The sequence below is a fragment of the Aulonocara stuartgranti genome (genome assembly GCF_965226115.1).
Source record: "Aulonocara stuartgranti genome assembly, chromosome: 5".
Lineage (NCBI taxonomy): Eukaryota > Metazoa > Chordata > Actinopteri > Cichliformes > Cichlidae > Aulonocara > Aulonocara stuartgranti.
The window spans coordinates 35767794-35794202 of NC_138943.1; the positions used below are offsets into that span (position 1 = coordinate 35767794).

A 26409-nucleotide genomic window follows, 5' to 3' on the forward strand; every position below is an offset into this window, starting at 1 on the left:
CATCCACCTGCATCGCTGCTAACTTATCACCCAGGAGGGTCGGCCTGATGGTGTTGAAAGCACTGGAAAAGTCAAAAAACATGACCCTCACAGTGCTCGCCGGCTGGTCCAGATGGGTGTAGACACGATTGAGCAGGTAGATGATGGCGTCCTCTGTTCCGAGACGAGGCTGATAAGCGAACTGAAGGGGATCCAGATGTGGTCTTACTATGGGTCGCAGCTGGTCCAGGATGAGCCTTTCCAGGGTCTTCATGATGTGGGAGGTCAGTGCCACGGGCCTGTAATCCTGGGGGCCACTGGGACGAGGCGTCTTTGGTACAGGGACGAGGCATGATGTCTTCCACATCACCGGGACCCTCTGCAGACTCAGACTCAGCATAAACAGTTTATGAAAGACTCCACACAGCTGGGGGGCACAGGCCTTGAGGACAAGGGGACTCACTCCGTCTGGTCCAGCAGACTTGCCTGAGTGAAGTCTCCTCATTTGCATCTCAACCTGGTATTGAGTGAAGGTGATGGGTGGGGGAGGGGTGTCAGGAATCTCACAGGAGGCAACATGTGAAGAGAGAGGCTGGCACAGTGGTGTGGCTCTGGATTCCAGGCTGACTGCAGGTGAGGTTGTGGGGGTGGGAGCAGACACTGTGCTGTCGAATCTATTGAAAAACAGATTCAACTCGTCGGCTCTATTCTCACCTCCCTCAGCTCCCCTGCTGTTGGTTGGCCTGAATCCAGTGATGGTCTTCATGCCCCTCCACACCTCTCTCATGCTGTTCTGCTGGAGTTTCCACTCCAGCTTCCTCCTGTAATTGTCCTTAGCCTCTCTGATCTTGTCCTTTAGTAACACCTGGACCTTCCTCACCTCCTCTTTGTTGCCCCCTCTGAAAGCCCTCTTCTTGTTGTTGAGGAGGGCTTTGATGTCCTTAGTCACCCACGGCTTGTTATTTGGGTAACAATGAACAGTCTGAGCTGGAACAATGGAGTCGGTGCAGAAAGTTATGTAGCCTGTGATACACTCAGTAAGCCCATTGATGTCCTCGGCGTGAGGCTCACAGAGTGTTTCCCAGTCGGTCACCTCGAAACAGCCCTGTAGTTCCGCTATTGCCTCCTCTGACCACCTCCTAACAGTCCTGGTGGTCACAGGTTCCCTCCTCACAATTGGCACATAGCGGGGGGTGAGGTGAATCAGGTTATGATCTGACCTACCAAGTGGGGGGAGGGAGGAGGAGCTGTATGCATCCTTGACGTTAGCATACAGTAAGTCTAAAGTTTTCTCTCCCCTGGTGGGACAGTCCACATATTGTTTGAATGTTGGTAGTGTATTGTCCAGTGATACATGGTTGAAGTCACCCGAGATCACAATAAAGGCACTCGGGTGCTGAGTCTGTAGCCGAGCTATGGCAGAGCTCAGTGGGAGACATTTCTTTTAATGAGGACGACCTGCAGCTCAAAAGTCAATGCAAAACAGAGAATGAATGAAGCAGTTAAAAGATGTGAGGGTTAAAGCTAATAATCATATTCATCTGGGCGCAGCGTTTCTGTGTATCCCACAGTTTCTTAGAACCAGTTGCATGTAATTGGCAGCTGGATGCTCTATCAGATGATTTTGGGACATTAGAGGACACACAGTGTTAAAAGTCTTTAGGCTCATAATCTTACGTTGTATTATTATGTCTTATTCAGACATTGCTTATCAGACGAACTGTGTAGGTTTCTTTATTAAATAAATAATAATAGCTCTAAACAGCTTTCCTGTCCACCACAACTAAGCAAAAGCATGGTTGGGTTTGACACAATTAGGACAACATTCATTGGATACACTACGCAACTTGGAGGTGCAAATTTTTATACAGATTTCAGCCTCAAATATTTAAGTGTTACTTGCTCTCCCACCATCGGTCCTGTACACTGCCAGCCGGGATTATTAGCTGAGACAACCATGACTTGGAGGGAAAACATCAGGATGTGATTAATTTGGGAACAAAAAACAATGAAGATTCAAGTTACTAAGATTTATTAAGGTCACTGAAACCAGTATATAAATTACAAGATGCAAAAACAAAAGGAAAGAAAGAAATTAAATATCTGATGTCATAGAATTTCAACAGCTTTCGTTTGTTTGTTAGGCTGATTTTGGTTTAAAATGGGAAACATACAAACTGTCTTATATGTGAGAAAAATGCGCCACTCAGTTCCTTCTCTCAAACAGGGTTTTCATTGAGCCTGGATAGTCAGAAGTGACTCTGAGTATGCACCACATTTCACTGAATCGAGTCTCTACTAAATATGCTTGACTATGCTGGCAGTTTAAGTGAGTGGGGTGAAGACAAGACTCAAGACTGGGCCTAGTCTGCTTTATTTATTTAAAATAACAATTATGTTTTGGTAGACTGAAGCACACATCAAAGAATGAGAGCACGCTGTAGCTGCAGCTGATCACTGAGTATTGTACTTCATTTTGGCAGTCAGCAATTTGAATTCATGTGCTTGATATTCGTTACATAGTGTATTAACTTTCCTAGAACCATTTCATTAGTGTATATCATTAAATGTATGTACAGAGACTTGTATAACTGTAAATCATTTGTTTTCACCACAATCAATTTTAAATGCAGATGGAAGCCTTACTAATTTCCTCTAATTACTGAAATAAAAAACACTGTGTCAAGCATGTTTATTCAGTGCTAACTGGTTCATTATTTCTCCTGTCAGACCAGTATCAAGTGGTGTTTGAATGTGCGTGGGTGTAGACAGCAAGTGATTAATCATTAATTAAAAACACGTTTTGGATAGACTGCATGTATTTGCATTTGTTGGAGCGCTTGCATTAAGTCATTAGAGTAAATGGGGGGCCCGAGATACAAAACCAGCTGTTAACTGCTGTGCAGCTGTGTGAAGTTGAGCCGTGTAGCCTGAATCTAAGGTTTCACTGAAATGTATTTTGAAGCAAAGTAGTATTAACATGGTTAATAGATGGTTAAACATTAAAGTCATTTGTATGTTTGTCACTTGCACACCAGGATGTCAACAGTTGGGTTTTGAGTCCCACAATTTGAAGTTTTAGCGTTGGTGTTTTGGCTGCTAACATTAGCTAGTTAGCAGATGCATTCATAAATGGTGTGGGTGGCACCAATTAGTCAGTATCTATATAAAGAAGAATTGAATTGAATGTCCAGGTGGGAGGCCAAAACAGGGTTTTACTTTTCTTGTAACACATTGTTACAGAATTTGTTGTTTTGGCATTGGAGACCCCAGCATCTGTTCGCTTCCTTGTGTTCATTTTGCCTTTATGAATTTGCTATCTAACTATTGGAAAAAACCTGTGAAAAAAATGATATGCCCCTGATCCAGGGCCTGTTTAATAGTTTTTGATTTAAGATCTGGGTTTGCTAGTATCTTTTAAGTTAGGCCTTGTGTACTGTAAGGTATTTAATGTTATGGATGAGGTAAATCTGTTTGGTGCAATGCAGATGTTCTTTTGTGTTGAACTATAACATGCCCAGGCCTATGATTCCAGCCCATTCGTGTCTAATATTGAATGAATCTGCACTGCTTTAGTAGCAGGAAAGAAAAATGTGTAACTGGCAGGCTCAGCTGAATCAGGCCACATGGGCTCTTCATGTAACTAATTTATCAGGAAATTTCAAATTGTACTGAGAGCTGGTCAAAATGAGCCAAATTGGAATTTATTACTTACTGTGCAGAGATTTCCAGCCAGTGATCCTGTGAATCCCAGAAAGTAATTGGCGCAAATAAGGTAAATGTGCAGGATGTGTTAGTTGTGGTGGCACGCTCTTGTATGTTGCAGACCTATTTTGTTCATTTAAACTGGTAAATGTCCTTTAAAAAAAAAAAGCAGCGTGCAGCTTAAATAATTATTATTTGAAGTTCTGGCTGAACATGTGTTTCTGCCATGCTTAATAATGTTCCAAATCACTCAGTGTTTTAACAGATGTTCCATAATAAATGACAGTGTTGACACAAACTATTGACTGTTTGAATCCCTCCACAGACATGCATGTGTGCTTCTTCCTCTAGCTGTTCCAGAGCTCAGTAACTCAGTGTAGTGGATTTCATGACTTTGTCCTTGGGTTCAGATCAGGACTCTGGACTAGACATGCCGATGTTATCAGCATGTTCTATCAAATCTTTTATCAATGAGATGCAGAGATGAGAAAAGAAGTCCAGAGAATCCAGAGAAGGTAGTGCTTGAAAGCATAGACAGGCTGCCTCTTCTTCTAACTTTCTTCTCCTTCTTCTCTGCCAGGGCATTATAAAGAGAGATGAGCTCGTGTTCAGGGCTGCGAAGCGTCGGGGGATCCCCGTACTCATGATGACATCCGGAGGATATCAGAAGAAAACAGCCCGCATAATCGCAGACTCCATCCTCAACCTGCACCGGCAAGGTCTAATAGAAGGCAACGCGGCGGAAGGAGAGGGATCGACACCGCTGACGACCCACATGACGCCCACCTCTGGATCGGCAGGGTCAACATCCACAGCTGTCTGAGGAGCCTTAATCCTGGAGCTAACACTAAGATACCTGACTTTAAAGCACTAAGTAACTTTATATTGTGCTGTGATCGTGTGACAGCTGTTGTAACATTCAACACTTGTCTAAACTCAGATTATGTAACAAGAAGTTTGCACATGTACACTTAAATATTCACAAGCTTTGGTAACATTTTCACATTTGTTATGCGCAGGTTGACACGTACTCAAAGAGAATAATCATTCCGAGGGAAAAAGCTGTCTTTAAACAACCGTGTTTTCACAGCTACGACTTTCATATGGCACAAAAGAGCTTTTTAAATGTTTAATCAGTAGGAGAGTTATGGGTTTTATGTGTAATGTGTGATCAGCATTTTGGCTAAAGGTAATCTTTAATCTCAGGAAATGCAAAACTAATAATAGCATATGAAGCATATGCTATATTAAGGCTTGATGTACTTAAATAATATACTTCCAATGTATGTGTAAATAATGTCTCAAGTTATAAATATAAAACATATATAATATAAAAACAAACATAACCGCACATGAAAGTGTAATTATCTTAATCAGAAGTAATCGTTGGGTGAATTTTAACATTGAAAGAAGATCAAATCTATATATATAAGTGACTAGTGTCTTAATTGAGATGAGTTTTGTGCTTTGAATCCAATCTAATATGTACAGTTAATGTTTAAAGTTATTACAGGTACTAATTGTCCCTGTAATTGGAAAGATTTGAGACACTAAAACTTTTGACTGAGCACTTTAACTGCTGAAACTCACGTCCCCCAATGTTTTAGACTCCTGAAATTCAGTCTGCTTCTTCCAGCATGTCTAGATTTAAGTCTAAAACCCAGAGTGTTCAGTGATTAATGAGAAAGCCTGTACAGCAGGGTTTCCAGTGGCTTTCACTTTTGATTGGTTGTTTATAGTTAGACACAGAGCTTCCCTAATGATGTTTACACATGTCGAAACTTTGTAAAAGGAGCCACAAAAACACTCAGATCAATATGATTAATGCAGCAGCTGAAACAAAATCACCGCTTCCAAACGATACTAAAGACATCGTCTGACACAGACTGAATACAAGCTGTGTGCTGGGGTGTAATGATCACTACGACATTTTACTATCAATCTCTGCCTAAAACATGCACGAACTGAGGTCACAGTGCATCACCAGCCTTTCTGTGAAATACTGGCATTGTCCTTCTTTGCTAATATAAGCTGATATCATATGACAGGGCATAGTGGTGGTCCCACGTGAACCTACACTGCAAAAACCCACCTCCTTAATACTAGATAAATACACTTATTTTTGGTGAAGATTTGCTTAAAACAAGTGAAATTATCTGCCAGTGGGGTAAGTTATTTTTTCTTATTAAGATTTCTTGAAACAAGAACAATATCTAAATTTAAATAAAGCTAAAAAAATAAGTCTTTTACACTTATTCCAGGGAACAAATCAGAACATTGAAACTTAAAATAAGCTTTAACCACTTATTCTAGGGAACAATTAGATCGTTAAATCTTAAAATAAGCCTTACACACTTATTCCAGGCAACCAATCATGGCAATTGAAACCTAAAATAAGCTTTAACCACTTGTTCTAAGCAAAATGTTGAGGAAAATGGGCATAAAACACTTATTCTAAGGAACAAATCAAGGCAAATAATCTAAAAAACTAGTACATTAAATCATTTTAAATAAGTCTTCTCATCAGAAATTGATGCTTCTTTCCTGTGTGACAAAAAATAGGAGACAGATGTTTGTTTGTTGTTTGTTTGTTTTTTAAGTTAATTCCCAATTAAACTGTTTTATTGCTAACTACATTGCTGCCTGTATTATTGTTGAAGTCCTAAACGTCACCTTTAAAGTGTTTGTGCTAATAACATCATGTACAGTCAGACAGGCATGGAGAACAGCACTGAGAGGCTTTGAACAGATCACATAGTTCAATTCAACATATAATGCTTTAAGAATGCACAAGCATCTACTTAAAATCTATTTAATTTATCATCTGTGATATTATTATGTACAAGTCCAATGTATTTTGTTCATCTCCCTTAAATAAACAGGCAGCCTTAAAGTATGAAATATTCATATACAAATACACATATAAATGTGTGAACTATCTCAGTGGCTGATAGTGCTCCACAGGCCTCAGTGTGAGCTTGAAGACATTTATAATGTTTAAGTAGTTTAATGTGCAGGTGCTGAAGATAAACACATTTTGAATGAAAGCTGGGGAACTTTGGTAGCACAGAAACAAGTGGCTATTCTTTGTGACCATATGGATCACTCATATTACCATTATTTCAAATACTCAAAAAAGCTGGGGTCCAGGGTATAATTGGCCGTTTTTGACTACTTTTGATTTGGCCTCTAAATTTTACCTTTAAAAACTTTATCTTGCCAATCTGTTATTTTCTCATTTTGACAAACTGTATCAGCACAATTTATCTAAATACAGACCAAATTTTACAAGTAGAAAGTGATATTTTTGACTGTAAAAACCACAAGCATGTTTAACGAATCGTTTTCATAACTTAAATTGCAAATAGAAATTGTACATTTTTAAAAAGTTATATGGTACTATTTACCTAAAAATGCAGCCAAGGCTCAGACGTTTTTTATATAACCATTTCAAACTATTTACAGAACAATCAGCTGTTCTGCATCAAATAAGAAGGCACAAAAATTATTTATGCAACTCCAAAAATAGTTTGTGTCCACTATAACACAGATGAGAACAGCACAGGGATAAACCTGCAGGTCTGACAGCATCTGTGTCACTCAGCGTTTACACTGCAATCTGCCTTTGGTGGCTTTTTTGCAGCAACTGTGACGATCACTAGTAGAACTGACACACAAAACAACGACTACACTACACACTAACTACACAAGACAACACACTAACTTGAGACTCCAAACACAGTAAACCTCACAAATTTCTCATGTATCAAAACTGTCTCGCTCTCTCTTTCGCTCACTCCTAAAACTTCCCCCTCTTCCCAAACAACCAAATGCCACATGTTGCCATATCATTTTTTTGATTGGTCGACGTGGTACATTTTTCCACCAATAGGGAAGGAGTGTTTTTTTCTTTTTTCACCAATGACTGTTGCTTTTCACTCACAAGCAAAGCGTGTTTGCTAGCGCTCTCCTTAGAAAACGCTGTTTTTTCCGTTTCTTTCCAGAGTAAACGCCACTGTTTTATTGAAAACAAAAAACACCGGTTTTACGTGGCCTACACAATTTAAACACTAGTATATAGTTTGAAGTTCGCACGTTCGACCCAAGTTGAAATGGAGACTCTGGGTCCGTCGACCCCAGAGGTTAACCAGAAAGCCTTAAGTTAGCTAGTTATGTATCAGGCTAATGTTTAAAGCTTTCACTTGAGTAAATTAACTCATATCACTGCTAAGTAATGTTAGCTAAGTTCACAGCATATTCCATAATAGCGCTGCCATACTGCATCACACTCAGTGCATTTCAATCATTTCTCCAGCGAGTTTGATAGCTAGCAAAATAATAATCATAATTTTTTTAAAATAGCATGTGGAACGTACACGTACTGGAAAATTATTTACTAGGACTCACCTATCATGCGACTGGAGAGCGCAAACTCCGCCATTGTTGTTTTCCATCAAACACTCATTAAAACAGCAACCTACAGATACAGTGGGGCAAAAAAGTATTTAGTGAGCCACCGATTGTGCAAGTTCCCCCACTTAAAATGATGACAGAGGTCAGTAATTTGCACCAGAGGTACACTTCAACTGTGAGAGACAGAATGTGAAAAAAAAATCCATGAATCCACATGGTAGGATTTGTAAAGAATTCATTCGTAAATTAGGGTGGAAAATAAGTATTTGGTCACCTCAAACAAGGAAAATCTCTGGCTCTCACAGACCTGTAACGTCTTCTGTAAGAAGCTTTTCTGTCCCCCACTCGTTACCTGTATGAATGGCACCTGTTTGAACTCATCATCTGTATAAAAGACACCTGTCCACAGCCTCAAACAGTCAGACTCCAAGCTCCGCCATGGTCAAGACCAAAGAGCTTTCGAAGGACACCAGGAAAAGTATTATAGACCTGCACCAGACTGGGAAGAGTGAATCTACAATAGGCAAGCAGCTTGGTGTGAAAAAATCAACTGTGGGAGCAATCATCAGAAAATGGAAGACATACAAGACCACTGATAATCTCCCTCGATCTGGGGCTCCACGCAAGATCTCATCCCGTGGGGTCAAAATGATCATGAGAACGGTGAGCAAAGATCCCAGAACCACACGGGGGGACCTGGTGAATGACCTGCAGAGAGCTGGGACCAAAGTAACAAAGGTCACCATCAGTAACACACTACAACGGCAGGGAATCAAATCCCGCAGTGCCAGACGTGTTCCGCTGCTGAAGCCAGTGCATGTCCAGGCCCGTCTGAAGTTTGCCAGAGAGCACATGGATGATACAGCAGAGGATTGGGAGAATGTCATGTGGTCAGATGAAACCAAAGTAGAACTTTTTGGTATAAACTCAACTCGTCGTGTTTGGAGGAAGAAGAATACTGAGTTGCATCCCAAGAACACCATACCTACTGTGAAGCATGGGGGTGGAAACATCATGCTATGGGGCTGTTTTTCTGCCAAGGGGACAGGACGACTGATCCGTGTTAAGGACAGAATGAATGGGGCCATGTATCGTGAGATTTTGAGCCAAAACCTCCTTCCATCAGTGAGAACTTTGAAGATGAAACGAGGCTGGGTCTTCCAACATGACAACGATCCAAAACACACCGCCCGGGCAACAAAGGAGTGGCTCCGTAAGAAGCATTTGAAAGTCCTGGAGTGGCCTAGCCAGTCTCCAGACCTCAACCCCATAGAAAATCTGTGGCGGGAGTTGAAAGTCCGTGTTGCTCGGCGACAGCCCCGAAACATCACTGCATGGAGGAATGGGCCAAAATACCAGCTACTGTGTGTGCAAACCTGGTAAAGACCTATAGTAAACGTTTGACCTCTGTTATTGCCAACAAAGGTTATGTTACAAAGTATTGAGTTGTATTTTTGTTATTGACCAAATACTTATTTTCCACCCTGATTTACGAATAAATTCTTTACAAATCCTACCATGTGGATTCATGGATTTTTTTTTCACATTCTGTCTCTCACAGTTGAAGTGTACCTCTGGTGCAAATTACTGACCTCTGTCATCATTTTAGGTGGGGGAACTTGCACAATCGGTGGCTGACTAAATACTTTTTTGCCCCACTGTATGTTAGCGCACTCATCCCCGACTGTCCGAGGGAGGGGCGGGGTCACACGTTGAAACAGACAGAGATCGAGATCTCGCAAAACTAACTCAGGATCTCGCAAAACTTTTGCAAGATCTCGCAAAACAAACTCGGTATCTCGCAAAACAAACTCACAAAAGTTGAATTCCAACAATGGCGGCAGCTACTTAGTTGTAATATTACTCTTTCTGGATCATAAAATACACTTTTAAGATATTTTGAGGCGTGAATGTAGTTGTGTAAATGTCAGATATCTGCTCGGTTTACAAGACATCACATATTTGCAAAAGTGCTCCGACATTTTCGGAGATCTGACATCAACCATCTCGAAGCTAACGGGAGGTCGAGACCTACTACAGCCGGGAGGAACACCGCTTTCCCGGCACATCGTGCCTGGACCTCCCGGTCGGCTTCGAGCTGGCGGCTAAAACTTTTGCGAGATCCCGAGTTTGTTTTGCGAGATCTCACAAAACTTTTTTTTCTCCAATGTCCCCTGCGGGGCTCCGTACTAAACCAGTTAGCTACTCAACATATAAAATGTAATAAAAAGAGCATTTGCAATTTTAAACAGAATTTGCAGAACAGATGTGTTTAAAGAAAGAAAGTACTCTGTATTACATTAATAAGAATTTAAAAAAAAAAAGAATTCAAGTGTAAATTGCAACTTCAAAGCTATCAAGTCCAAACCTTCCAACACAGACCTAATCTTGCTCAAACAGCTCTACGTTTCAATAAAAATTTCTACAGCCTGCCATGACTTTTTTGTATGAGCCTGTGGTGTCTTGCTCATGGATTTTGTCCTTTAACACTTCAGTCTGAATGACAGACAGAAGCGTTGCCACACATTTAGGATAGGTGAGATGCAGGGTGTAGTAGTATGCCATAAGATACAGCAAACCTTCTCCAAGGTCATCTGTGGCAAATGTGGTGATGGGAGTGGTTCCAACTGCAATAAGACAACGGGACCCTTCTAAGAGCAGAACAGGGCTGACGCTGGATCTTCTGTTGGCAAAAAGAAAAACAAAGAAAATTTTACAATGTACGGAGAAACTCCAAAGCTATCAGGGTCGTTCAAATACTTAACCACAAGTATGTATTAGACTTAGACTTCACTTTATTGATCCCTTTGGGGTGCACCCTTGGGGTGATATATGAATGATGACAACCATAGATCAGATGTGCTACAGACCATATTAATGTTATTTTTCTTTAGATTGACAAATACTGTATAGAAATTCCCTAATATTCATGCCATTGAAAAATGTAATAAATTCTGCCTCATCACCGTTAGGATTATGTCTTTACACACTTTAGGAAATGACAAAGGTACTGCACCTGTGATAGTTAAATATGTAATTATTTCCATTTTGTTTTTAATTTCTTTATGATTTTCTTTATTATTTTTATTGAAATTTTTGATCTATCAGTATTTGTGCCATTTCAGATTTCTGCACACTTTTCCAAATATAAACTACATTGTTGGAGGACTTGGCATGGATAAAAAGGCCATATGCCAAATAATCTGTTAAAGTGAAGGCTTTAGGGGCATTATTTGATAACAAATGTGAAGAAACCCAGACCTGAAGGACATGAATCAGTGCTTCACTGGCATGTCCCATCTTCTTGGGTGGTGCAGCTCATGATGGGAAGAGAGTTGGTAGTGCTCTGAACAGGGCTATGTTTAAACAGAAGAGGAAAGAAAGAACTAAATCAACTTTCAGTTGAATATTCAATATTATAGCCATAATTGTAATGTTTCACTTACAACTGTCGTCACCAGAACTGCTCCTTGGTGGCAAAAGCATGTTTGATCCACCACTTGAATCTGCATCATAATCTTCTCCCTGGTCGCATGGTGAGATATCCATGAGACGCCTTTTCTTTAGTTTCATCCTAAATAAGAAAACAAAAATAGTTATATTACAGGAGTCCTAAACAAAATGTGTCGTGCTAGGTGTTTTTAAATCGAAAGTGGCAAAACTTGCCTCTTTGTGAACTTGAGCCCACAACTGTTTCCTCCTCATAAAATGTTCAGGCCCTGGAAGCAGGTCCCTTAAATCGCCCCTACTGAGGGTGTGGAGCAAGACCTCGTCTATGTTGGCAGCTGTAAATAAAAGTCAGTAACTTTCAGAAATGTCAAAGTTGTACATCTCTTTAAATGTATACATGTCACTGTCCAAAAAAGGAAACAATTCCAAATGGTCATTTTGTCAAATACATTTTATATGTAATTTAAATATTTTATTGATTTGACAACATAAAACTGATTCTATGTAGGATCACTGTCAGTGTGTGCAACACAAAATTCATTTAGACATTAATTTGCATAAATATGCATATGCTTGGCCTACCATTTAGAACTGAAAGGTTGCAATCATCCAAACCCTCCATGATTTTCTGGTGTAGCTTTTGTCAGAACTTTTCCCTGAGGACAGAAAAACATATGTTTGGGTCAAAAGAAAAACTGAGTCAAGACACCACCTGCCATGGATCCAAAGTCTATGCAATCAGACACCTGGATAAGGTGCAAAAGACAGACTAAGTAGAGACCGTGTTAATTCCATGGTTAAGTCTTATAAAATTGCTCACATAAAATTTATGACAAGGCTATTCCAAACTAGTTTTCAAACTAAAACTAATAGTGCCCAACTGCTTGTCAAATCATTCAACAAATGATCAAAGCTCAGATTAGGCCACTTCATCCATAAGAAAAAAAGTTACCTCAGTTCAGCAAGGTTAAAGTGACCTGATTTATATTAATAGTTTACAACATAAATAATTGGAAGTAAGTTCACATCTCCAACGTACAATAGTTTATATGATTAATCATAATCTGTCGGAAATGAATCTTAAATCTATAGGTAAAGATGTCATTCATAAATGTGCAGTATTTTATTCATTTAAATTATTATTATTATTCATTATTTATTTTATTCAGTCATTCACACACACATTCACACACTGGTGATGGCAAGCTAAAGCGTAGCCACAGCCACCCTGGGGTGCACTGACAGAGGCAAGGCTGCCGGACACTGGCGCCACTGGGCCCTCTGACCAGCACCAGTAGGCAACGGGTGAAGTGTCTTGCCCAAGGACACAACGACCGAGACTGTCGGAGCTGGGGCTCAAACCGGCAACCTTCCGATTACAAGACAAACGCCCAACTCTTGAGCCACGATCGCCCCGAAATAAATGTAAAATGGTTCATTTTTAGATTTACAGACTAACTAAGAAAAATAAGTAATATATACTTGAAACAAGTCTAATCATCTCACACATGAGACTGGAAACTAGCTTGTAATGTTCAAAACAAGATGGACTGGCTAAATTTAAGACAATAAATCTGTTTTATTTTATTGTTTTATTTTTTGTACCTTTTAACATTTCACAAAGTAAACTTGTTTTGTATTATGAACACATGTTTTTGTTGGCTGGTTAGAGGCTGGTCACACCAAAAGTCTTAGAAAGACCAAAACCTGAGGTTGATAAAGCCGCACAACCAAATACTGAAAAGTCTCCTGTGGCACAACCACCAAAGGAAATGGTTGTGAAACCAAAGAAACAAAAAAAGCAAAAACAGAAAAGAGTGGCTGAAGAACCAAGAAGACCAATTACTCGGGCTCTTCTTGAAGCTCAAAACAGCATGGGTGATGGAGCAAACCCGGAAAAAGAAGAAATGCAAAAAAACACTGAAGCCACTTCTGAAAAAGAAAAGGCTGAATCCCTCCCCATTTCAAATGCAAAGGAGGACATGGAGAGAGAGGGAAATGGGAAGAACCTCAGCAGACCAAACCCTGGGCCTAATGGAGGGACTTGCTAATATCAAACCATTCCCACATTTAGACCCCCGTTTAATCCCTGGCACGAGATTGCTGCTCTCAGACACCAACTGGAAGCCTCCCAATACCATCAGAACAACTTTTACTGGAAAATGGTAGGTGCAAACAAGAGGGCCTCTTATCACCAGTTTCAGGTGAACAAGCTTCATGAACAAATTCACGAGAACAAGCGAAATCATGAGGAAATGATTAAAGACCTCTTAGAGCAGCTGGAAGAGGCTTCTGGTAATAAGCCCAATGACATCAGTGAGACAGACACTCTCGCAAATGACAATGAAGCTATTGTCATATTGGATGAGGTGATGGTTACCCTGCAGGACCAAATCAGCCACCCTACCACAGAGCAGTGTGTGGAGTCTGCCACTCCAACCACAGAGGCTTCACACACTGACTCTGTAGGACTGAAGTCCTCTAAGGAGGCTGAATTTGAGCTCAAATGTAGGATTCAGCAAGAGCAGATTAAGATGCTCCATAAACAGCTCCTAGCAGCTCAAAATCAGCTTGAAGAGCAGGCCGTTAAACATAGGCAGGAGCAGGAGACACTCAACCTGGAAATCAGTGACCTGAAATCCCAGCTCTGCCCCAACAAGGCCCTTCATGATTTGAAGGTAGAGTCTCTTGAGCGAGAGCTGAGAGAGGCCAAAGCTTCCTCCCTTAAAATCCCACAGCAGCACAAAGAACAAAATTCCACTGCTGCAAATGAAATGCTCAAACGTGAGCCTCTGAAAGAAAACGAGACTGGAGAACAGGAGAAGATGGAAAAAGAGGACTCACTGCCATCCACTGCAATGTCTCTGCAGGAGCCTCAGAAAGAAAAGGACACCACAGAACAACAGAAGATAGAAAAAGAAGAGTCAGCTGCATTCTCTGTACAGGAATCTTTGCAAAGTCTACAAGACAAACAGAAAATGCTCAATGTCAAGGTGGCTGAACTCGAGACTGGAGTTAAGAGCCTGCCAGAGACTCCGCCAAGTAAGAAGAAGAACAAGAAGAAGCGGAACTGTGCGCGTCCCCAATTTCACCTAATTGGTCTCAACATCACGTCCTAAAAATCATATTTATATACAACTAAATTGTCAGTGAACATTTGAACCCCTCTCGGTCGAGACAGAAGGCCACCCCTTCCTGAGCCTGGTTCTGTCAGAGGTTTCTCCCCATTAAGAGGGAGTTTTTCCTCTCCACTGTCGCCAAGTGCTTGCTCATAGGGGATTTGGGGGCTTTTTTTAACACCAACCACTGATAAGCTCACTGACATCAAATTTAAGACTCAGCAAATATGGAAAAGGATCATTCGTCATCAAGTGAGGAAGCATCCATTTAAAACATGTTTGCTGAGGCATATTTAGTTGTATATAAATATGATTTCTGTCACACTAAGGCCAATCACAGACTAATTTGGACAATTGGTAAAAAAAAAAAAAAATTAGAAAAATTGAAAAAAAAGTAGTTGTGTCATTGTTTCATGTAGATTTCAAATAACATGCCATTTTATGTCAGCATATTTCTGTTACATTTGTAGTGCTCATGGTCTTATATTCTTATGATCCTGTTTATTTGATGAGTATATCCTTCTGCCTTACTTCACATATTTACTGCTGCTTGGCTAGCTTTAGTCACGGTAGCATCAGCACGGGTAGAAACATCAGAGACATCACATGTAGCTTGTGTTTATGTTCAGAGTGACATCTGATTTAAAAGCAGGCAGCAAAGCACTGAGCAGCATATCAGTCAGCACAGAAAACAAGTGCCATAAATGTCATCAATTAGGCTGGAATAATTTGTTTCTAGTGGCTTCTATTGTAAGTGCTTTACATTTCAGCATGGCATCCTGTATGTGTCCTACACTGAGGACACTTGAAGCTGGTCATTTTCTTAGAATGGAGCTAAAGATAAAACCAAAACAAAGCCAAACTTTCATAAGAAATCTTTATTCTGCAGTAAGGGACATTAAAAACCTAATAATGTTATCATTAAAAATATTAAAATGTGAAGTAATCATAATTTTTGCACAAAATCAAAATAATCTGTTTATGCAATACCAGGAGCTGTAACCTTTTCCACTCTGTTATGCTCAGTCGCTGCATCTTCATGTAAGACACGTTTGTTTGTGTGATCTTTAAAGCTGTTCTTCTAAAAAGTTATGCAATCTAGGATTTTGAATGCTGCTTGCTTCAAGCTGCAGCAAAATGTATCTTTGATACATTCAGTCATGAGTATTTTATACTGTTATTATTCCTGTTAAGAGTATCTGGAATATGCACTTCTTACAGTGGCCATGTTACACTGTGAGACATGAGTCTCCTGGAATTAGACCTCAGTACTGTTAAAGTTGAGTTACTGACCCGTTGCTGTGTCAATAAAAGTGCAAAAAATAAGAGTGCTTCTGGTGTCTTGCTAAAGTCTCATATTTTTTGTAGCTTTTTGAACAGATGGTGTCTTATTCTCAGCAATTTTTTCTAATTATTGTTCTCAGAGTTGAGATTTAATTCTTATATTTAACTCAATCAAGAAAGAAACAATTCAGTCTCTTTCCTTGTCCATCCATCCATCCATTCGCTACCGCTTATCCTTTTCAGGGTCGCGGGGGGCGCCGGAGCCAATCCCAGCTGTCATAGGGCGAGAGGCGGGGCACACCCTGGACAGGTTGCCAGTCTGTCGCAGGGCTCTCTTTCCTTGTAATAAGTCAAATTTTCTTCATTTAAGCACAAATTTTAGACAGTTTTGTCTAGTTAAAAGGCATCGATTAATTTCTAGTTTTGACAATTCTAGTCAAGCAACTTTTGCTCAGCCCACTGGCAGATTTTTTTTCTTCTCAAAACAAGAAACTTTTGTCAGATTTAAGAATATGTATACATATTCTTAAATCTGATGTACACTGATGCATACATCAGTGTTGGCTGTGGAATCATTTAACATTCATTTTATTTTGGGTGTCTCATGTTTTTGGCATTGCAATGATGTATTTGTTCATGTACATATAGGAGAATTTAAAGTTGCTATTTTTTATATGTACAGTTTTGTGTGTGTCCATCTACCCCAAATCAAAAGACAAACATCAATGGAAAACATTTTGTGAGCACTTTATAATTGGCCTTGCAGCTATGATGGCCACATTGCAAATACTGGTTACCGCTGGTGTCGGTATAGCTAAAGCTAGTTAACCAGCCACATGTATTTAAAACATCAACAGACACGTGGCCATAAATGCTGTGTGAACGTGAAATCCACCCAAGCATCCCACTATGGTAAACAACTTTTTTCACTTAGCATTACAAAAATGGCTTTCAACTTTTTACATCCACCAGGTCACTGGCAACCTATCTGAGGCTGCTTTAGGCAGAAAGGTGAAAATGTGGTGCTCTCCCCGAAACATATTAGGATTACAGGACTGAGCCAAAGCTTGGGCACTGCAGCGACAGCTTTGACTCATCCACCCACATCAAATTATGAACTCACTCTGAACCCTCCTCTCTCATTCATACTAAATGAACACTCCTGGTTGCAACTGTCAAAACCACATTAGGTACAATGCATGCTTTAAGTGTTAAATTCAGAGTAATTTGATTGATTGAACAAGTACAAAAACGTAGGTATTCGCACTTACACAGTAAATGTTGCCCTATATGTTGGGATGCCTTTTTCTGGAATATTAAATAGTTTCCTCCCACAGGCCAAAGACATGCATGTTCAGTTGAATGGTAACTAAACTGGTCGTAGGGTAGTTGTGCAGTTGTCCCTCAGTGTTAACCATGTGGTGGATTTGGGACCAATCACCTTTCACCCTATAGTGAACAGGCATTGGCTACAGCCAAGCTACAACCCTGTTTTGAATGTGTATTTAAAAAATGGATGGAAATAATTATCAAAAAAGAAAACCTTAAACCCCTTGTACTAATTCATTTCTGCTGTTGAGGCTACAGTTTGGATTTGGCTTCAGATTATTAAGTGTGAAAATACTTTCCCCATTTGGCCCAGTAACATACAATGAAAGCATGTTTAAGTGTTTAATAACAGCAGACAAGGGTTCTGCAATATCACCGTGAAGGTGGTACGAGGGTTTTAATCCTAGTGTTTGTCATTGCATTCAGTTGTTCTTTGCTATTTTGTGGCTGATTAGACCTGAAGTGGCTGTAATCTTCATGTTTGTTGTTTGCCATTGCTACAGCTGTACTCTGAAAGTTTATGGCTGTAATGCAGACTTGCAGTTATTTGAAAGATTCAAAGGTGCATCTTTGAACAGCGTGAAAGCCGTATTGGGGTACTTATCCTGGAAGCTGTTTGGAAACACTCAAAACCAAACTGAAAGGCGGGCCATAGTGGTGTCTGTGCTAATTAGTTAAAGCCTTTGATCTGGCATGCTGCTTTTGAATGCAGCTAAAAGGTTTAGTGCAGTCTACCTTTAATTAGGACTATGAAAGTGTTGCTGTTGGAGGTTTGTTCTTAATACACAATGCCATCACAGCTCGTCAGAGCCTTTCTGTGTCAGCCAGTTTTTATTACTGAATCTTATGTGCCAAAATAGAACTTAAAAGCTGTACTGTATGTTTTTGCTGTGTGTAAACACTGAAAATTCCTTCTATGCATTTATCATGACATGAATAAATTCTATAACAACCAATGAGGTTCTTTTCCATGTTTTAAACCTTAAATTAATTCTTCATCTATTAAAATGATCATATTCCACATGACTGTTGTGCAAAGGAGGTCATACAATTTTACATTACTGACTAAATGTCCTGGTACAGGTTTGTAAAAGTAGCTGTTTAGTTTCATGTACAGAAATCAAACTTGGTCACCTGGGGGTAATTCAGTTTTGGCGTTCTTTCCTCAGTGCGAAGCCCATATATACATAAACAAGCAGACAATATAATAGCAACCGATCCTTATGATTCCTTAGCATAGCCATAGGCAGCATAAAAGTGGATGTAGCCACCTCACCTAAGACATTGTGAAGTCTGATTCTGAAGCCTTGAAATGAGTGTTTTTGCCACACCCGTGATGATTGCTGAGTTATCAGTCATAAGTTTGTAATCAATGAGCATATCCTGGATAATCTTCCTTTCTGAAACATGCTCCAAAAAAATTACGAAATGGCTAAATGTAGTGTTCGAGGGTGACGGAATACATGAACAAGCGTTACGTATTTAAAATACAAAATATGAGTAACTGTATCCTGTTACAGTTACTGCTTAAATCTTCACATCTGAAGAAGAAAGGGTGGAATCTAACCGTGCAACCAAGCTGCTCTCAGTGTCAAAAGACTCCACCTCCAACCTAAAGAAACATCTGGAAGTAAGTTCTTGTTTAAAAACTCACATTAGCCTACTGCAACTACCTTGTTTTGGTTGTGGTAGCTACCTGGATTACGTGCCACTTCAGCATCTTCAATGTACTATTGCTGTGTAATATATTACCATTACTGAAGGCTGCATTACAACCTGCTACCTGCAAATAATCATGTGCAGTTCTGAAAGCAGACAGAAAGAAAACACATTACTGGTACAGAAATAGTTTTCTTTATGAGATCACTGCAAAAGGTGCAGCCTTACCTTATGTCCACCCTACTGTTACTCATTTTCCATTAAGATTGAAAAATCTAGTTGGTACTGCTTTCAGAACTGCACTTTTTTTTTTTTTTTTTTTTTTTTTTGGCCTGTCCCGTTTGGCTCTTTTGCCATCAGAATTGTTGTCTAAAGGCAAAGAAAGATGCCCAACGGATTTACTTTACCAAACTGACCATCCCAGCCTTGCCGTAATGGTCCATTTGATTCACCTTTTATTGTTTATTTTATTTTCACTTACTGAATACGGGACAGACTTGACTGGGGGAAAGAAGGGGAGAAAGAAAGAGGGAAAGAGAAACAGCTGAGAAGAGGGACGGGGGAGAAGGGCAAAAGACAAAAACCAACCGAACGGGCAGAGAAAAAAAAATGCATATATCAATCACCTGGATCACCTGCTGAGAAAGAAAAAAGAAAACAAGCAGAAGAGAACAAGAGTAATAGAATAAACAACATCACAATGATATATGGGAATATGACAGTAAATACTAAATGTTAAACATTATTGTGCAGCACATAAGATCAACAGAACACAGTGTGCTTTGAGGTAGGAGCCAAAAAGGGTGTAGTTTGTGGGTGTGATCACCCGTGTGTACACCTGTGAGCATGGACGCGCTTGTTTTTTGTTTTTTTAAAAGGTTCCTTCATGTAATAATCTGCTAGAGGGTGTGGGGGGGCCACAGCCCCGTCCTCCAGGGCATGAAGCAGGTGTGGAGGAGATCAAAACTCCAGACATCCAGAGGCCCCCAGAACACAAGAGACCAAGGAAGACCAACAGAGGGGCAGCCGCGCCACTGTCCCGGAAAGAGCTGAGGAGAGTCCCAGATGAGGGCTCACTCAGCAGCCGCGGAGCAGAAGCCAGGGGGAGTTGCAGTGACGCGCCCGTGAGCTCCGCCGGCAGCCAGCTGCGCCTGAGTGACCGAGCCCCAGGCCGAGAGGCCGGGGGCACCCCACCTCCGAAGTGGCCCGAGCGAGCCCCAGGCTCCAGGCCCCGATAAGCGGCCGCCAAGGAGTGAGCCGGTGTGTACCTGGACGCCCATCCCCGGACACAAAGAACCACCAACGCACCGATGTCTGAGGGGGTCCGCCACTGGCAGGGGAAGTGGTGGTAGGGGGAGATAGGCCTCCAAACCTTGGAGGGCCTGAGATGTCCCCAGAGAGGTGGCGCCTGACACCCAATCTGACATATAGACACAGACATACAGGCACACACAGATACAAACATCCATTCCCACCCTCATGCTCTCATATGCACTTACTCCACACTCAACCAACGTGCAGACAGACATAAAGAGACGTTGTACACACGATCACACTCCCCAAGCGTACTCTACAAACCGGGTCTAGGTGCCCTCGCCCCTGGAGGGGGGAACTGCACCCAGACCCAGGTGGTGTTTCCCTTTTCCCTGCGGTGGGGGGAGGCAGACCGCCCCGACTCCGCAGCAGCAGGAAGGCTCCACACTCCAGACCGCAGTCGGACGGCCAACTCCTCCTCCTAGTCCTAGCCCCCCTGCTCCAGCAGGTCGCAGAGAACGGGGGTGAGAGAAGACTCCAAACCTCCCTCCACCCGCTCATTGTAATGTTGATGCATGTGTGTTCTAAGGTGCATTTAAAACCCAGGAGGGCATGGAGCTACCTGCCAGAGAGCAGCAGGTAAGCGCATGGTCCCTCCTGCTAGCCCTCAATGTCTACGTGTATTTAAAATTGAGAGGTGGGCAACGATGCCAGGGGTGGGGTGTACACCCTGATGGTACTTTGGACTCCGTGTATCGTGCCCACCCCCAAGATCCTATATGTATGTGTAATGAGAGTGTGAGTAATGTGAATGTCTAAGTTGTGGGATAAAATTGAGGCAGAGGCAGCCAGAAGGGGACAGAGGGGGGGTAGCCTCCTCTGCACCCTGGTGACATACCCCTACTCCAAGGCCCTGCATGTGTGGGTGGTTGTGGTGGAGCGGGAAGAGGGAGGCAGCTGGAGATGGGGAGGGAAGGACTGCACATGATTATTTGCAGGTAGCAGGTTGTTAATGTTATCCATCAAGTCTAACAGTCTGCAGTCTATGAACTAGCCTCCGCTAACACCAGCTAACAATGTTCATTAATAGTAATAAATCACACAGCAATAGTACATTCATTTAGCATGACAATATATTAAGTAATCCAAAGTATTCAGAATACGTTACTCTCATTGAGTAACGGAATACGTTACAAAATACATTTTGGGGCATGTATTCTGTAATCTGTAGTGGAATAACCTTCCCAACACTGGCTAAATGCTGTCGACCTCTATAGGACATGAAGCCCTTTTTCAAACCACACATTTCATCCCCTAGTGGCCATTAAAAAAATGTGCATTTAAAACTGTGGCTATATATGGTCCAGGCCAAATTCATTGTAGTTTAGTGTTTTATATGTGTTTTGTATAAGACTCTCTTCTGTTGAGAGTTCTTCTTTCTGCTCTGCAGATTGGTCCAGTCCACGAGCTGGCTTGTCAACGTGTCTGCTGCTTAAGCTACATCTATCTAACACACCACAAAGATGTTGATAATTTAAAACAGGAGGGGAAGAGATTTTTTTGTTCCTTGAAAATAATTTAGGAACCACAGTGTGCCTTCATACTTTGGTGGCTTTTACTGTGTTTATTATTTATTACTAGTATCAATGTAACATTTGTAGTATAATTAGTATAACAGAATATTTTTTTTATCTATAATTAAATTGAGATGAATATTAGTTTTGTAGCTGGATGTCACAGAAAGCTGTCCAGGTGATAAACGTAAAGTTGTAATAAGGAGCTGCAGATCTGACTTTTGTAGGAAATTCTGATGATTATCATGTATTTGATAGTAGGAATATTTGTGGGATTAATTAGCAAGACTCCTGTAAAATAGGACAATTAGCTGCTTTGAATTCTTTTTACGGTTTTAGTTTTTTTGTTTGTTTACAGCTAGCAGTGCGTTTCACAAAACAGTGGTGACTGGTGGTTATATAATTGAAAATTAATGATTCCCACCAACAACAAGCTGTTAAATTAGCTCTTAATTCTATGCAAGTTCAGAAAATAAGCAGCCCATTTATACTATCACTTTATACAGTGAGATTTAAAAACACAATCGCAGTGTCAGTGTTTTAATTATTGCAGCCGATTATTAAAGAGGCTAAAATGACAATGGACTAAAAGTAGCGGTGACAGCACAAAGCAACATCCGAAAGACAGTCGTCCTTAAGAAAAAAATGGGTCAACAAGATTTTTGACATAATTCAAATTAATTGCCGGTCAAGTCACTGATCACCTAAATTTGGCTGTTTAATATTGTGCACCAATGAAGAAGAAACACAAAGCTCTCCAAGCTTGCTAACTGACAGTTTACAAACCTTTTAGCTCATTAGCTAATCTGCTACAGACACATTAAGGAGGGCAGCAGTTGGATGATACCCTCTGAATTCCAGTACCTCCAGTCTTACATGAATTATGTAATTCAAAAATGTTAAGTCAGGCCTCCTGCAGTCTCTCAAATTGTTGATTCCATTTAACAATGAGATGAACAAACTTCTGTTCCAGACACAGCTTCTGGTGACCACGTTACAGACGGACAACTTGCATTGAGTGTGATGTATGAAACAACAATGCAAATGGAAAACATCAGAATCATTCAGAGGTGGATGGTGAAATTAGCATAATATATCAATAATTTATCAAACAAATTGGGATTCATGATATGTAAAGATCATATAGATATTTGCTGATTTATAGATATAGACATCCTGAAGGTGTCAGAAGAAGGTAGCATACTGCTCCAGATCATTTTCCATTAACTTCATTTGATTGTTGCAGCCACAGATGATAACTGGAGACGCATAGAAAAGTCTAAATAAAGCTGCAGAAAAACTAACCAATAGAAAACAGGCCTACAGAGCCTATAGAAGCAGTATAAAAACCACGTCTACAATGAGTCTAAGTTTGATATTGAAAACACACAGTGACCACATTTGGACTATAAATAGCCTGTACACGGAGGTCCTATGGACATCACAGTAAATATAATACTTCCAGTGCACTCGTTAATACTACAGCAACGTGCATTAGTAAGGAGCTGTTGTTGAAACAGGTCTGTCGTACCTCATAGTGAATATTCTAAAGTAGGTGGGCGATGTTGTTTTAAGCAGGCAGCACACCTCGAAATCCATAGTGTGGTAAACACCTGTGTGCTTACTCATTTAAAGGTATTTTTATTTTGTTTATTTTGTTAAAGGCTAAAACACATTCAAAAAACAGAATAGTTGTAATTGATATCCTAAATGCTGTGCTCTTAAAGAATGCCTTTTAACCTAGTTATACACTACAAAGTGCTCAACAATGTTTTCATTTACTCATATGCAGTCAATCATACACTGTATATTCAAGATGAATTTAGCCACTGGAATAAAATGAGCTGATTTCGGACTCTGTATTTTGAGGCTTTGCTGTGTATTGGCTCCTGAGAACCAGCCTTTTCATTTGTTTCGCCTTTAATGGATATTTGTTTTTGGGCTCTATCGTTTGACTTATTTGATTTATTTCTTTATTTGCTACCCTAATAAGAGGACATCCTGGCCTTTCCAATGATCTGTCATGTGTTTGGGGGGCTCCTTTAGCTCGAAATAATCACAAACAAGTTAAACTGAAAGATACTTGTTTCCTCGGCTCTCAGGGGGATATTGTTGTTTCTTTTAAAGAGCCCTAAAAGGGTTCTCAAAGTCCTTAAAGATTTAAGATTTAAACCTATTTTAGATTCCAAAACGACCAACATGATGACTAAAATAGCTTGTGCTGTTACTTATTACTCATCATTTCTGCCCCAATCCGTCTAACAGTTGTGATGAATCAACTGACAGCCCAACTTTTCCATCCCACAGTCATGCTGCTCGAAAGGCTCACGGAAAAAAATAAATAAATAAAATGTACAAAATTTAAGCACACGTGACAAAATTCATGTTTAAATTGCTCCTTTTCAAGCTGAGATACACACTGAGCAGAGTGTTCTTGTTGTGATGTTGTTTTTAGTCTAGCCTAATTCGGGGCAGCTGATTGGGCGCTGTTCATGCCTCACTTGGGTTGGATCATGTGGAGAGGCGAAAGCAGCACCGACGAGGACTGCTCAGCTGTCTCGGCGCATGTCCTGATGAACTCCTGAAGCGGTTCATCTGAGGTAAGACGCAGTCCAGGGGCCAGGCACACAGCCAGGGAATCCGGTTTAATGATGTTTCCTGCAAGGTTTCTTTGTCCTAGCGCACCAGCACATGGTCTCCAGGAAATGATGTCTATCTGCCTGTGAGCAGACATATGTTACCATAACAATACCAGATAGCCACATCACACCACAGACTCTGCATGACTGTATTTCAGAGTTTCCTTCAGCAAGTATAATAACACTTAATGGTGCACCCATTACTGCAATAGCTTTCCTACTTTGCATCACTAACGAGCTCATTTGTTGAACTAGGTCTGTCATACATCACAAGTAAAGGTGGGTGATGTTGTTTTAAGCTGGTAACACGCTGTGTATCGCATAGTGTGGTAAACACGTGTGTGTTTAGCCATTTTCATTTTATTTTATTATTTTATTTGTTTTGTTTAAGGCTAAAGATTTGCATAAAACTGAGTAGTTGGAGTTGACATCTAGATCACAACCTGACTGAGATGCTGTGGTGGGACCTTAAGAGAGCTGTGCATAAACAAAGTTAAAAGTGCTAAAATTGGTCCTACAAACTACTGAATCCTGGATTGCACTTGTTTTTTGTTCTATAATAACGACACTGTGACACACATTGTTCATCTGTATCAAAATCTGCTGGAGGGCAGCTGATCCACAACGATGCTAAGCTAATGAATATTAGTGCAGGAGTATTATTAGATTGATTTTAACCTTTGAGTCCATAATTTTGGAAGCTGAATCCTAAATCGAATAGAGTAATGTTTTGTGTATTACATTTGACATTCTTGCTGTTTTCAGATACCCATGCAGTGCTGTCTGGAGATCCATTTCATTCTTTGAGCAAATAACTGTATTCAGTGGTCCAGTACCTGCTTCACAGATTTTAAATGGTTTTATTTGTCCCGAAATAAAAGTTCACCTCCCCTCCGGTTATGGTTTATAGTGGTAAATATGACATCTCCCTACATGCCCATCAAAGCAAAATTATTAAAAAAGACCACGATTAAGAAACATCAAGGTTCACTGGCTGTGCTGTCAGAATAAATGGGCCAAGCCAGCAGAACGGGAAGGAGATCTTACAGGAATGGAAATTTGATCATGCAGTTGTATTGGGGTTTTCTCAGGTGTTTACACTAAGTCATCAATTACTGGCGTGTTTTGCATAATGTCAGGTCTGCCGTTGCGTCCAATCAAAGTCTGCTGAAAACGCATTCACTGGCAAACAGGTTCAAAGCTGTATTTCTTGTGCCTATCTGTCATTGAGAAATTTGCAAAAACATGGTCAGCCCTCACAGAGAAACGCGATCTTTTAAAGAACACAGACTTGGTGCCTCGGCCATCTTACAACAAAGCCTTCTGCAAAGAGAGTTTCACTAAGTACTCCTAATGACTGTTTATAACTGCAGATCAAAGTGAGTTTCTGGCATGGCCATAAAATAGCTGAGAGCAAATTTTGCATGAAAGTGCCTCATTTTCTGGGTTATTGGCCAAACATTGAGTAAATGTTGGTAGACCTTTGGCCCATTGGTCTCTGGTCAAGCTGAACGTATGAGAGGGACGTTGGAGAAGATTCAAACTGACTCTGGCTTCATCAGTCACTTAAAGTATGCATTAAACTAACCACTTGCTACATGGCGGCCTTCCAAAAGGACTGACTAATGTCAGTTTCAATTTTTCTGTTTGACAGTTTTGCCAAGGTGGATGAAGCTTGATTTGCATCCCTATATAAAGTTCAGGAAACTAGTTAGAAAAGCTAATGTGAAGTTGGCTGTGAAGGTTGAGTCGGTCTCCATAGACTGTGAGCATGTTTACAACCTGGTACATTAAAAGTTGTTGATGGTAGATAATTGACCCTTTTCATCAGTGTTTGGAAGAATTTCATTTAAATGTGTAGCACTTTTCTACTCAAGCATTCCACACAATACGTCTCTTTCACTCATTGTCTACACCTAAGTGCTTTATATTGAACATTCATATCAGGAGCAACTCAAAGTTAAATATTTTGCCCATCTTGCATATCTGGCCTGCACACTGGAG

At 40.5% G+C, this 26409-nt stretch overlaps 1 protein-coding gene and 1 long non-coding RNA gene across 2 annotated transcripts in view; one reads left to right on the forward strand and one right to left on the reverse strand.

Annotated features, from left to right (window-relative positions):
• The window catches only part of hdac11 (histone deacetylase 11), a 55109-nt gene extending 48791 nt beyond the window's left edge, over nucleotides 1-6318 (forward strand). The window contains exon 11 of the mRNA XM_082533606.1: nucleotides 4265-6318. Coding sequence (XP_082389732.1) covers nucleotides 4265-4507 — 243 coding nt within the window. The 3' untranslated portion in view covers nucleotides 4508-6318. The remainder of the gene's footprint in view (nucleotides 1-4264) is intronic.
• Nucleotides 6319-11081: 4763 nt separating this feature from the next.
• Nucleotides 11082-26409, reverse strand: part of LOC309706803 — a 32756-nt gene continuing 17428 nt past the window's right edge. Inside the window, exons 2-3 of the long non-coding RNA XR_014276801.1 lie at nucleotides 12130-12203; nucleotides 11082-11882 (exon numbers count right to left, since the gene is read on the reverse strand). This is a non-coding gene — a long non-coding RNA (uncharacterized lncRNA). The remainder of the gene's footprint in view (nucleotides 11883-12129; nucleotides 12204-26409) is intronic.